The 14856-nt window shown below is 39.6% G+C and overlaps 1 protein-coding gene across 5 annotated transcripts in view; it reads right to left on the minus strand.

Annotated features, from left to right (window-relative positions):
- The window catches only part of Grip1 (glutamate receptor interacting protein 1), a 629888-nt gene extending 625606 nt beyond the window's left edge, over positions 1 to 4282 (minus strand). For all 5 annotated transcript variants that reach the window (XM_076854834.1, XM_076854836.1, XM_076854835.1 and 2 more), the window contains exon 1: positions 3531 to 4282. In XM_076854834.1, the coding sequence (XP_076710949.1) occupies positions 3531 to 3588 (58 nt within the window). In that variant the 5' untranslated portion in view covers positions 3589 to 4282. The remainder of the gene's footprint in view (positions 1 to 3530) is intronic.
- Positions 4283 to 14856: the final 10574 nt, after the last annotated feature.

Consider the following 14856-nt stretch of genomic DNA (forward strand, 5'->3'; position numbering starts at 1 on the left):
TTTTTTACTAAGATTTTACTCAACAACTATATTCTTATAGCACATCATCAGCTAATATGCAGATGTAAAACAACCAATAAATTGCTTAATTTAATTTGATTGAAAGGGATATTAAATAGAACACTTTTTTAGAATCATTTCTCCCAAACCATTTACCTAAAAGTATATTTGATAGCCTCTAAATGGATTGGGTTTAGGAGCACAATCAGAAAATCGGGGGTAGGACAGAAAAATGTGTCCTGAATTTTAATACTATGTCACTCTACATGGGTGAATCTTAATATGTCATTTTGGAAATGACTATATTTGCTACAATAACCCATATGTTACAGTTTCTCTGGCTTAACCTTGCATGCAATAGCAATAGTTCATTCAGAATCATCCAGACAGAGGCCTTCAAAATGAACCCATTTGGAATGGTATGCAGGTACGACATGAAATTATATAGCTCATTTAAACCTCTTTTTGTTTGTAATAATACCAAGAAAGCATGTTCACTCAGCCTTTAAATCAAAACTAGCACTTTAAAGAGAATAATGCTAAGATATAGACTTGTTCATATATGTGGTATTTTAGGAAGCTAACATCTTGTATTAATTTGTGCTATAATTCAAACATATATATAAAGGTTATACTAGAGTAGTCTCCATAATAGATTTTAGAATGTCTAGATGAAAACTGGGGTTGGGAAGAATACATAGAAAGAGCAGTGGTTATATAAGCACAACCAACCTTAGAATTTAATAGTAATATAAATTGGCCTTTCTGGTTATATAAGCACAACCAACCTTAGAATTTAATAGTAATATAAATTGGTCTTTCTGCATATTTTATTGATACATTATAATTATACATAATAGTGAGATTCATTGTTATAAATTCATTCATGCTCAAAACATAAAAATATAAGTTGTTTAGTCTCATTCCTCAGTATCTCTCTTTTTCTTTTTCTTTTTCTTTTTTTCTTTGGTCAATGGAATCCCCCAACAAAATCTAAAAAGTATTTGTACCATGTTCATTATTTTCCTGAATGGCCTGACAAATTAATCTTCTGTTTCTGTTTTAAAAGAAAATAATTCAACACTGCCTAAATGTTAATATTTTAAGATCCAAGGGAAAAATCCCTACACAATCAGACTTCAAATGCAAATAGAAAATATTGCTCAACACTCTACAATAAAATTCTTCAAAAAGGATCAGACAAGCTCAAACAGCGTCCTCTGACAGATGCATAAAAAGTCATGTGGGCATCTCAGTTTGTTTAAACACACACAGAGAGAGAAACACAAACACACATACTAGGTGGACAGAAAATTTTTAAAGAAACAAAAACATCTATTTGTGTATTCTCAATAAAACAGAAACTTTTTTTTACTTTTATTCTATTTATTATTATGTGGTACCAAGGATCGAACCCAGGTCCTCGAACGTGCTAGGCGAGCGCTCTACCACTGAACCACAACCCCAGCCCCAATAAAATAGAACCTTAAAGAAAAAGAAAAAAAAAAATCACAGCCCCCACCCCTCCCAATACTAATTGTTTGGAAAAGTATCTTATAATATGAGCAAGGAATAAATAACCTTTAAAGTGAAAAATGACACCAAGTTAACAAACATTCCATTTCCTCCTACTGGACAAGCTAAGGCAGCCCAATTTGTGACTCAGATTTTTATGTTCTGGAGGAATTTCAGTCTTATCTCCACCAAGCAGATTAGGTGATCATCTTTCAAAGTTACCGTATATTTCTAAAAGACATACAAGTACATTTTGTCACAATCCAAAAATCTACCCACTTCAGCATTCTGATAAAACTTGTTGGCAGCACTGTAATTTGATTTCTTTTTTTATCAAATGGATACATTGAACGTCAAGTGCATTGTGACATTTAGTTGATAGTACAGACACTCCATGCTTGACAGAATGCTTTCATTTAGTGCTTTTACCTGGTTGTAAATTATTGGTACTGCTACTTGCTACTTTTAAGATATGATTTACTAAAGAGAGAAGCAGAAGCATTTCTACAGCAGGGGTGCCTTTTGAGTGGGTAAACATAAGGTCACCTGTCAGAAAGTGTGCTGGAAAATGAATGCACAAATCTAATAAGGAAGTGGTTTAAAAGGGATAAATTCCCTGAGTCATTAAACAGGATGTAAACCAAAGACGGGTTGTGCCACCTAGAGAAAAACTGGAAATTGTACATTTGTTCTTATGTAGTAAGCATTATTTCAAAAGCCCAAAACTATTGGCGTGCTCAGTAACCAAGCCAGTGTCCATACCAGCTCATCAAGCTGCCAGGATTAGATTTCCTTGAAAACTCTGCCTTTACACACCAGATTGGTTCCCCATTTTCCTCACCCACCCACCCATCCCTGCAGCACCATTTAACCTCCAACACCAACTGTTTGCCACAACCCATGCAGAACCTACATCCTGAAAATCCCGTCAATTCTAAAACATTTTCCTTAAACTCAGGACAGCCTGAGGTAGAAGGAGCAGGGGACTAAACCTGATGAACCTTGACAGTCAGGGTCTCTCTGGAAGCTAGCTAGCAGAGACACTACACACACACACCCTAGCCCCAAGAGGCCTCTATAGGAAATTCTGGTGCACACAGTACACCATATCCAGGTTACCAAGCTAAACTTCTGGCCAACCTCTGCACGATCCAAACACCATAAAATGACCTTAACAGAACCCAGCGTTCAATGTGCAAAAGGCCCTCAACTTTCCTCTCCACAAGTCACTTAATAGCATCGTGCCCAGTACACTTATCAGGCTAAAGCACAAAAGGTCTGTAAGCCACCTGGCACAGAGAGCCGCCTTTTATAAAGAAAATAGACAGTAATTATGAAAAAACCCGCAGTCCTGCGGTATTAACTTGACAGCGGGGACTGCGCTGAGGCATAACTCATCTCCCCAGCAGTCATTCCAGCCTCAGACCCTCAGCCAGGGAACAGTCTTCTCCTACTTCCCCTCCCCCTTCAGAAACCTTTTGTAGCGCCCCCTTCACTCCCCCACACTCTGCCCCCTCCTCCTCCTTTACGAATGCCCAGCAACTTTGCGCTTGGCAACACCATCGTAGCCCCGCCAGAGGCTGGGACACCATGAAGGCGTCCGCAAGAGGAGGAGGAAAGTTTGAAAAGTCACTTAAAGCAGTGCAATATTCCCCCCACCCCACCATCATCCCCAGCACCCACCCCACAGACAGCCGCTCGGGGCTCCACGTGCAAGCCGGCCCTGGAGAAACAGGAGTTTCCCCCACATCCTTGCCAGAAAATCTTTCCTTAAGTAAAAAGTTCCCTCTGCAGCACCATTCCTTTCCCCCTCTCCCGCCACCCCCCACCCCCCGAAAAACCTCTCAGAGTTCGCAAGACGCCACCTGGCTTCGCCCGCGGCCCCAGAGGGCGCGGCGCCCCTCCCCGATCGGCCATGGACCGGTCTGGAGTAGCCGGGGGACAGGAAGGCACTGGGGGCGGCCCCTGACCGGGACCCCCAGCCTCGCCTTCCCCGGCCCGGTCGCCTCACTCACCTCTCTCCTGCTCTTCCGCCTGCAAGCAGATGGGGATATTCTTCTTCCAGCCCGGCATGGTGTCTGCTCCCTGCGCTCGCGATCGGGCTCGTTCTCTCTCTCGCTCTTTCTCTGGAGCTGGCCGCGCCTCCTCGCTGGCCCTCTCGGGCCGGCCGCTACGAGAGGGGGCTGTTCAGCGGGGCTGGGGCGCCAAGGCGGCTCCCAGGCACATCGAGGCGGCGCCGCGCGCCCAGCGCTCGCCTCAAACTCGCCGGGGCTAGAGGTGGCGGTGGCGGTGGCGGCCGGGCTGGGCCGCGCCGGGCAGGGTTGGGGGGCTGCGCAGCGGCTGCCGCGGTGTGGCCGGGAGGCCGGGCCGGGCCGGGGGCGGGGGACCGGTGCAGGCCGTGAGCTGGGGACTGCGGAACCCCCGAGAGGTGGGCGCCGGCAGCAGGAGAGAGCTGGCGCCGCCGCCTCTTTCCCCTCCTCCTCTTCTTCTTCCCCTTCCTCGTCTCTCAGCCGCCAGCAGGTGGGACTCGGAGCCGCCGATGCCGCACAAAGCTCCGCCGGCGGCAGGACTGAGGCTGCGGGCTCCCCGGGCGCCTCTCGGCGGAGCCTCCCCCGGGACGCGCGCGAGGCTGAGCGGGCACGGAGGGGGCGCGCGCGCTCACACCCTCCGCGCCCGGGGCGGCCGGCCTGCGGGGCGCGCCCGGCCCGCCAGGTACGGAGCCTGGCACCCAGCCGCGGGTGCGGAGCCCAAGCCGCCCCACCGCGGCCGCCACTCCCTCCCGACCTCGGCCTCCCTCCCAAACCCTACTGGCAGCTCCACCGGCTTAAGCGACGACCTCGATGAAGTAGGGGGCAGTGTCCTTCCCTCTAGTCCCTCCTCCTCGCCGCTCTACCCCCGCCCTGGCTGTCGCCCCCTCCCCCAAGTTGAGACTTGCAGCTACGGAATCGCTAACTTCACCCTCAACTGAGGGAAATAGCAACTTTCGGGATGGTCAGCGCTTGTCCAGGAACACATTTTCTGGCGAGGTGGGGACGGCGTGAGTGGAGAGACTCTTTTGTTTAAATGTTGCAAGGAGACCTTGGCTTAGTGAATATTTAATAGCTGTCTTCTAGTATAAAAAGGATTTTTCGATCAGGTTTTATGATTAGTTTCTTCCTCTTGTCACAGGATCATAGAAAATCAGTGGAAAATGAATAAAGGGTGTGGGGAGGAGAGCTTTGAAATAAACCCTGGAAGATTCTGCCCAGACGTGGGGGCTCTTGCTTGTGATTTCAGTAATGCTAGAAGGGAAATACTCGGCAATTGTCTGCCCTGCAGGAGTATCACATCCATCGCCTCAAGGCTGGGGTTGGCTATTTAATACCTGTGTCTTCCCCTCCTATCTGAAAATTTTTGAGCCCCTGAGGCTATAACTACCGGTTTGTGGTTGTTGGGGACCAACCATTGGACAGTTATGACTCTGTCCTGCAGCTTATTTTAGCCTCTGAAGAGAATGCACTTTGCTATTCCAAACTGAGAACAATGGCTCATGCCAGCTTTCCCCCTCTCTTCTCTTGGAAATATAATAAAATTTCCAAAGAAATATAACAACTACAAAAGACTAAGAAATAGAATCTCTTTCCTGTGCCATCCTGTAAGCAGTCTTACTAAGCAGGGATGTTTGCACCTGCTGTGTGCCCCTTGCCTGGGTGGTCATCTGTCATTGCAGAACTGTGCAGCTGCCTAGCTGCCAAAGACAAGTGGCTACGTCTCTTAAGAAGAGACTCAGGTCTAGAAACTGCAAGAGAAGAAAAACTTGAGTTCAATGAAGGGCAGAATCACACCATCCCAAGGGGTTATCAGTAGAAATCCTGTCTGAGCTGCTCAAATCTTCTTTCCAGATTCTCTTAGAAGTAAAATCCAGAAAATTAATATGAATGTCATGCCTTTCACCTTTAAAGGGTCCACCTTCCTCCTAACATAAGCAAGAGTCATTGGGTACCTTGCTTGTCATAAACTTGTTTAAAGGCCTAGTCCTACCAACATTATGGGGGAGGGGGGAAGGTATCTGTCATTGATTTCCAAAAAGGATAAGACCATCATATCCAGATTATCTAGTTTTATATAAAGGCAAAGACCTAGGTTTTGGTAACATAAAAATGACCACAACGTTTTTATAACATCTTATATAATATTTTATATGTGTGTGATTGTTCTAACAAGCAAAATTCTAGAAATCCTACACAATAAACATCTGGTTTACTCATAATGTTTACATTGCAATCAGTGGTACAACTGTTTCACCAAGACGAGCAACAGGTTGACAGGGAGTTCTAGTTCATACATGTTAATTGTCTTTTAACTCTGATATACAAAATTTCTACCATATATTGGACTCTGGGCTAAAAGACAAGGATACAAGAAGTCATAGTTTTGTAGTGAAAGATCATATTAATATATTCTCTTTTGCATTGGGCTTAGATATTCTTTTATGGACTGTGAACTGAGAGTAGTCAAGAAACACCCACCACTTAGTTGTCTAAACACTCATTCACTAATATCCAATGCCTTATAACACATTTGTATGTACAGCTAAGTCTTCAATGAGACCCTAAAGTCTGTCACAATGAAGTATGACTTACTCAATTCATTCCCAGAGCCAAAGACAGTAAGCACTCAGTCAATGATGGTTGCTGAAGATGGTGTTTAACCTCATTTGGGCTAACCCTCATACATCATGGCAGGAAAATCAGCTTTTAATGAATCCTTTTTATTCTACTATTCAGATTACTTGCTAATATCAAACCAAAAACAACAACAACAAATAGATCATTTAGAATTTAGTCTGATATATTCAGATCTACTATCCAAATTCACCTTATATTCAAAGCATTATATATAAAAATCTATTCTAAGAAAATTATAGCACTATCGGGACCTTTATGAGAAAGATATTGACCAGGCAGTATCTTATGAGATATATTCTTTTTCTTTTTTACCAATCTGAAAATCAATGCCCTTTACAGACTGTACCTGTAACTACAACCTTTACCTCTAGACATCATCTCACTTCTATTATGAATTCTTGGTCCTTATTTGAACATAAATTCTTCCAAGTAATGTGTGCAATATGAATGGCTTTTATAGCTTGGTTTTATAGAATTCAAATTTTGATTTAATTTGTTTTACCCTATCCAGTGTGCACAGTTGTACAGGTCATAGAGCATACTCCTAAGTATGACCTGGCTTGATATCCTTTTCTATGTACAATTTTCAGAATAAAGGGAAATGAAGTTATGTTCTCTTACTGTTAGTGCCTCCCTCACCTGGTAAGAAAGGAAAAAAAAAACCCTGTAAACTAAAAGCTTTAATTTTATTGTTTGATCATCTTTTTCAAGCTTATGTGCATACACTCAGTCCTTTAAAGAACTGGAAATGTGTGTGGGAAGGAGCGACTTCTCTTTCATTTCCTTTATAGTCTGACAACTGAGCTTCCAATCTCTGCTCACAGGGTCTTCACTCTAAGAGTGTTATGGCTTCTTGGGACTGAATTTTATGAGTTTGAAGAGTCCCTCAGGAGATATAAAATCCCAGCTGTTATTCGGGATTAGCTCCAAGGCCTAAAAATACTATATATATATACATATGTGTGTGTGTGTGTGTGTGTGTGTGTGTGTGTATATTTTTTTTAAATCTTGTATTGACTTTATGAAGACACTCACTGCATACTAAGTAGGCCCCTGAAAGTTTCAATAGTGTTACCAAAAGCCAGCACTTATTTTCTATTGCATGCAGTGAATTTGAAAACACTTTTAACACCTGATATGCACTCCTAGAGGGTGCCTATGGATTCTTTTAGATGTTGTTAACTTTCTTTCACCTGAAAAATCCTCTTTGAACATTTGAAGTGGAAGAAGTTTCCTTGGATAGTTTTTCTTCTTGGAGAGGAAAAAAATAGAGAGAGAACAGAAAACAAACAAAATGAATCCAAGTTGTTTTTATTTAAAATCTTCAGTTGGGAGAATTTAACAGAAGAAAGGATAAACTTGGGAGCAGAAGCTTCAACATTAATAATTCAAGTAAGGCACACATGAAAACAAAAAGAACGTTCATCTGAGAAAACTATCAATGTGTTTTAAAATTATATAGGGCATAGCAGTTGGAATCAAAGTTGCTTAATCTTGTGTCCACTTGACTGTGCCACTAGACACCCAGATATATTTGGTCAAACATTATTCTGGATGTGTCCCTGAGAGTGTTTTTTGGAATAAATATTAACATTTAAATCAGTGGGCTGAGTAAAGCAGATTGCCCCCCACCCCCATTAGTTAAAGGCCTATATAAAACAAAAGGCTGACCCTCTTCCAAAGGAGAAAGAATTCCTCTGTCTAGCTGCCAAAATGCCCTTCCCTGCTTTTAGATGGGAATTGAAACTTCACCTTTTCCTGGGTCTCAAACCCGGTTGTCTTCAGACTGGAACTACACCACTGACTCTCCTGGGCCTCAGGCCTTTAGATTCATAGGGGAACCATGCCATCAGCTCTCCTGAGTCTCCAGCCTACCCATTCACCCTGCAGAACTTGAGGCTTATCAGTCTACAGTCACAGAGCCAATTCCTCAAGTCTCCTCCCATATATATGTCCCAGCTATTGGTTCTGATACATTGGAGAACCCTAATATGGAGACCTTCAACCAAATTTTGGTTCTGCCACATACTAACTCTGTGAACTTGGACAAGAAAACTAGCTCTGTGTCCCCCTGAGTTTGAAATACCAAACCTATGTGGCAAAGTTGTGGTAAGGATTAAATGAGCTAATATAAGCTAAGTACTTAGCACAGTACCTGATGTGTATTTAATCATAATTGGCCAAAAAGATGTTGGTTTAAAAAAAAAAAGTGAGGCAGGGTAGAGTCAGGATTTGTGGGCTTCTGTAAATATAAGAACTCCCTATTAGTGAATGCAAATTTTTGTGTGTTTATGATCACACATACAGTGAGATAGAGACCAAAGAGTTCAGCAAGATCTTAAAGGAATTCCTAATCCAAAAAGAGTGTTAAGATTCCTGATAAACATAAAAAGACATTCCATAACATATAATTTTAGTTTTGCTAAAGAAAGGAAAGCGTTAACACACAAAAAAAGCTTTTCCTTCCTAATGAACTTTAGGATTGCCAACACCCCAAACCTCCCCTCTTTCTCTTTGCATTCAAACTTTTTACAAAGTCATCTGTACTGCTGACAACCAAGTTTTCAACTCTGATTCACACCTAAGTTACTGCAATTTCTCTGAAAAGGCATTATCATCATTCTTGGCCCCTGGGGCGAAAATGGAAGGAACATTTTGACTCAGTCCTAAGTCCCCAGTTGGTTACCAAATTCTTTCAGATTTACTGTTGAAATAATTCTGGAATATCTCTCCTTTTCCCATGACACTGACCTGATTCATGCCCTTATTTTATCTTTCAACTGGACAATTCCTTAGGCTCATTTCTTCTGTCTCTCTTTATCTCAAACTACACAACTATCAACCTTGTTGTTGTTTCTCCTTAACTGAAACACCAGGCTATCTTTCTGCTATCTTTAAGTCTTTCCCAAATTCCTCCTACCCATTCCATTTTTGTCACAATCATCCCTGCCATCCCGCACCATATTTGTGCCTGCCTTCCCTCCTTCTTTCCTGAACTGCTCCCCAAGTTCCTGAAATTTCTTCCACTCTGTTACTTCCATCCCCTAAGTATGCCATATATCGCCACCTTTACATCCCTGCTCATAATAGAACTAAAATAAGTGGAGTGTCTTGTCTTCTAACAAATATGTGCTGGAGCCAGAATTTGAACCCCGGGGTGGTGGGCTCAACATTTTCTTCTTTTTTCTTTCCATCCCATATTGAAGAACGCACTTTGATTTCTACCCAATAAACTTATTCTACTTTTTCTATGGATCTTGACTTCTCTTATTTCCCCAATCCCTCATACTACCCATATTTTCTTATTTTATGGTATTTCTTATAGATGTGTAGATCTGATCTAGTCTATTAAACGCTGCCTTCTATGGGGAAAGTATGCATTAAACAAATTCTGAAGTCTTGTGGTATAGATTTGAATCCCATGTTCTCCATCTGAGTGATCTTGATTTCTCCCTGCTTTTCTTTATCTGTACCATGGAGATAATGATAGGACCAATCTCACATCATTGCTGGATGAGTTAGATTAATTATGCATGCAAGCATTCCGACCTATGGCTAAAACATAGAGAGAATCTGAAAATTTTTACATATTATCATTGGGCCAGGAATGTTCCATAGACTGCTTGGCATTGTCAGAGGCAGTAATGATTGAACCCCACAAATAGTTTGTACTCAATAGGTGCTTGCTAAAAGGGTATATGGTAAAACTAGTTTTCATCTCCTAAATAAATCTGCAGGAAGATTTGGCCCATAAATGATAAAATTTTGATAAAATGATAAAATTTTGTTTATTTTTTAAAAGTCTGACAATATTTGTAAAAGAAAATTTTTAGGACAGAATGGAGAGTGATAACTATTATTATGACAATGGTGAACAAGGGCAAAAGTTACTGATTGAAAAGAAGACTAGACATAAATAAGCATTTCATCAGGAAAATTAAATAGGTAGTTCCTACCTTCATGACAAAAAGCTACTAATAATGGATTCAGGTTTAGTCCCTTGAGTATCTAAAAAATTAGAGCACTAAAGTGATTAAGAAAACTTGCTTCAGAGGAAAATTAAGGGAGCTGGCTATTATAGATTGCAATGAGTAAGAGCTTTCTTGGGTAGAAATTTATAGAATCAGTTAAGGAATAAATAACAAACAGGGAAAGGAATTATTTAACACTTTGACAAGTGATAAATAAAAATAAAGATAGAAATAAAAGGAAAGTGTAGGTTAGTCAAGAAGCAAGATTTACTTTATATATAATGTCAATAAGTAGTGAAAACTTACAGGATAGAAAACCCTGTGTACCTATATTCTGCTTGTACCCATATTCTATCATTTTGGGTAGCTACCTGGCAATAGAGAGAAACTGCAAATTACATATCATTTTACCTACTTATGCTATTTTTGGAATTCTCTCCTAAGGAAATTATCAAATATGTGGCTATGAGTTTATATCCAAATATGTTTATCACTTCTTTATTTATGATGGCCAAAAAAATGGGAAAGTTTCTAAATTTAAGTAATAAGGAATTGTTTACATAAATTATATTGACTGTTGTAAAGCCTCCAACTTAAAAGATAGCAAAAAATTTACATGATATAAAGTTCAGCAAAGAGGCTACATATACTATATTTCGTAGATTCTATGAAGCACAGTTTTTAATATTTTTACATACATAAAATCAGAAAGTTTCCTGTATTTTCTCTGAAGGTATATCTGTATTAAGACTTGTAGAGGAGGGGCTTCAGCTTGAAGGCAAGTTCCAGAGACAATAGCAAGATACTCTTTCAAGAAATACTGCATTACCAATACCTAAGCAGAGACAGAAGAGATGGTGTGGAAAACCACAAGCATCAAAGAGTCTGAATCATAAAGTGAGTCACAAGTCCTGAACTTTGAATGTAAAAGTTTCAGTAATACCTAGGCAATTAATTCCACTTACTTTTTTATTTATGTAAGCTCAAGATATTTGATAAACTGTATGTCTAAAGAACTCCTTTCAACAAGTATAAAATAATAATTCTTAGTAGTTAAGAATTGTGTCATGGTATGGGAACTATTTTAATAGGGTATAAAACAATGGTGGCTATTAACATAGATGACCTACTAGAATAATGAGAAGCAATATGCATATAGAGTATAAATCAAACTTTTTTTAGATGGTAAGAGATATACCAAACATTCTTATGGCTACTGAAATCATCTGTAAGTTTTATTCTCCTTTTATAAATTTTTATAATTTTCACTTTTTTATAAAAAAGTGGCATGTGTTGCTTAATAATGGGGATTTATTTTGAAAACTGCATCAATAGTTGATTTTGTTATTGTGCAAGCATCATAGAGGACTTACATAAACCTAGATACCATATAGCCTGCTAAACCCCTAGTTATATGTTACACATGCATACATATATACATATTGACCTATTTCTTCTAGGGTCCTAGGGCCATGATGAATAAAACAACACAAGATTAAATCAAGCATGGGAGAAAAGGATTCAATAAAGAGACTTGGTTAACACAAGATGTATAAGGTCATTGCCATACAACACAGCATATTGTTTTACAGTAAAATTTATTTTTAAAGTAAAAGAAGTATAAGGAGTCTAAGGGAGAAGGACCACAAGTTTGAGTACAGCCTCTGCTGCTTAACAAGACCTTGTCTCAAAATGAAAAATGAAAAGGGATAAGGATGTAGCCCAGCAGCAGAGCACCCCTGGGTTCAATATCCAGCAGCAAACCACCTCACATACACACACTAAGCACACACTAAAGGTAGTATAGTAAGGACACAAACCAGTAACACAGTTATTCATTATTATTACGAAGTCCTAAATTATATGTGTTATATTTTTCTACCACTGGCAGCATAGGTATGTTTATACACCAGCATCATTACAAACACAAGAGTAATGCACTGTGGTATAATTTTACAATGGCTACAATGTCATAAAGTGATCGAAGATTTTCAGCTCCATTGTTATCTTATAGGACAGCCATGGTACGCATAGTGTGTTGTTGACTGAAACATTGTTATGCTCAAGATGATATCACATTTTAAAGGAAAATTTTAGTTTATGTTGTTTTTTTAATATTTTATTTTTTAGTTATAGTTAGAACGATATTGTTTATATTCTCTTTGACTTTTTAAAATCTTTTCAATGAGCCTTTTTACTCAATACTTATTATATATGATGTTTCATTAAGATCCATGGATAAAGTCGCTCCTAGTTTGTATTTACATTATTTTATTTATTTATTTATTTATTTTTATGTGGTGCTGAGGATCGAACTCAGGGCCTTGCACGTGCTAAGCGAGCACTCTACCGCTGAGCCACAACCCCAGCCCCAGTTTATGTTGTTTTTAAAAACAACAAACCATAAACAATGATGGGAACAAAAAAAGATTGAAAAAATTTTTTTCCAAACTACTACAGTAATTCTGCAGTATGTAGCCTAAGAACTGAGAAATTTGAAAACATTTTATTCTTACTTCTGCCAACCTAGCCACTTCCAAAAGATGTGGGTTTTTTTTTAGAAGTTTCCTATTCCTAGGAATAGGAAGAAATGTGTAAGTAATGCACATCTGGAATGAAACAAATAGATTATATAATAATTGCAGGGAATCTCAGCAAAAAGTATGAAGAAAGCATTTTGGGAAGACAAATCTATTTCCCCTTTAACTTATCACTAAGCAACACTCATTTCCACACTAGCTGTGGGGCCCAGACCAGCCAATCTACTGAAATCCCCAGGAACACCAACCTCAGATCAGTTTCTGTCTGATGTACCAAAAGATGTTCTTTTCAATGTCCCTCAGGGATTTGTAAGCTTATTTATTTTTACAACCTGCAAAATTCAGTCTCAGCAATGAACACAAAGTGCCTGACACATATGTATTATGCATGTATGAGCATTTGTTTATATTCTCTTTGACTTTTTAAAATCTGTTCAATGAGCCTTTTTACTCAATAGTTATTATATATGATGTTTCATTAAGATCCATGGATAAAGTCGCTCCTAGTTTGTATTTACATTATTTAAGCCCTACAAGTGATATTTGCTATTGGTTATGTAAATGGAAAATAACTCACAAGATTTATGATGTGATTTACTTCCTTGCACTTGATGACTGGGTTGCCTCTTAATTTTTATTTATGTCCTGAATGATAATCAGTCCTTCCATTTGCCCACCCACACAGTTGCCTGAGCTTTAGATGTGGCTGGGAGTGAAAGTGAGGGGAGAAATAATTGAATTCGGTTCAGAATGGCAAGAGCCAGCCTAGAAACTATGAGGCAGGTCAGCTTCCAAGAAGTATCCACCTGCTCTCTAAGTGAAAAAGTGCCAGGGTTTGACTCAGAAGAGACCCTAGTATTGCAGTCAGCACCATGTGAGATTAGAAAAGACCTGTACTGTTTAACAGGTAGACCATGGAATTAGTCCAAAATCTTACGAAGCGGTAGACTAGATGAGCACTAAGAAATGTACACATCTATAGCCACTTGGGAATTTAACAGGAAACAAGGCCAAATGGCAAATCAGTCTCTTTCATTTCTACATGTGAGAAAATAGTGCCCCCTCCTCATGAAGGGATGGAAACAGATCCAGTCTTATGTAAAGAGAAAATTACAAACAAATTAAAGAGACTTTGACCAACTTTCCTACATTCACTGTCATTAAGTAAATTTTAGATTATAACTCCAGTGAAAAAACAAAGCAGAAAATTAAAAAAAAAAAAAACTGAAAGCAGAATTTACAAAAACCTGAGCAGACCCTTAATGAAATACCATGAAGGGGTCTTCTCAGAAGCACAGTGGATTCTCTCTTGCCCCAAACAAACTAGGTTTTTTTCAAGCAAGCAACATCACCAAACTTTCACTTCAATAAAGTATAGTCCATATTCTACTAATGAAACTTAGGTTAGGTATCCTATGTGCCTGCAATGTAGTTCTATTTTTAACTCAGTTCACAATCCCAATTAACTTTCTAGTGTTTGGGTCTTAGTCATATTCAGAGCAGCCTGAAATAAATTTTACTTGGAAGCTGCCTGTAGTCTTTTGAAATTCAGATCACTTTAGCACCCCCTTCTATCACTGCTTTGTCCCCTGCCCCTAGGTATGATATCAAGATACAGCAACTTCCCACCTTCTCTCCACTATCCCTAAACTGCACTTGCCCCAAATGTAATCTCTACTTTCTAAGGGACAGATAAGTGAGCTGATCCATGTAAATGCATGCTAAGGGGCTCTTGGTCTTCATTGTGCAAATAAAAGGATGGTACTTTCCTGTCCTCTTTTCCCTTCTGGGAATTTTTACTGTGGTCTTTTAACAAATGCCCTACTTCAAAGACGAGGTATTAGCAGGAAGAATGGTAGGTAAGGTATCAGATCTGTGGGGAGAAATAAGATAGCTTTTAAAAGTTGTTCCTCAAATCATATGAAGGAATGGTGTCCTGTGGGTAGTAGCTGATGAATTTGACCACTATATTATGGATGATTTTGCAACAGTTCTGTTCAAAGCTGCTATGGGCTCAGCATTAGGTTAAACCCTAGAAAAAAAATGTCATGTAATGCAACTTGCATTTTCATGTCTATAATAAAGGTTAAAACATTTGAACTCTCTATTTAATAGGCATAAAATAAACTTGAACTGGTAAAAGAAAGACTTTGGGCATTAAAT

Source organism: Callospermophilus lateralis, chromosome 4 (assembly GCF_048772815.1).
Source record: "Callospermophilus lateralis isolate mCalLat2 chromosome 4, mCalLat2.hap1, whole genome shotgun sequence".
In the NCBI taxonomy this organism is placed as follows: domain Eukaryota; kingdom Metazoa; phylum Chordata; class Mammalia; order Rodentia; family Sciuridae; genus Callospermophilus; species Callospermophilus lateralis.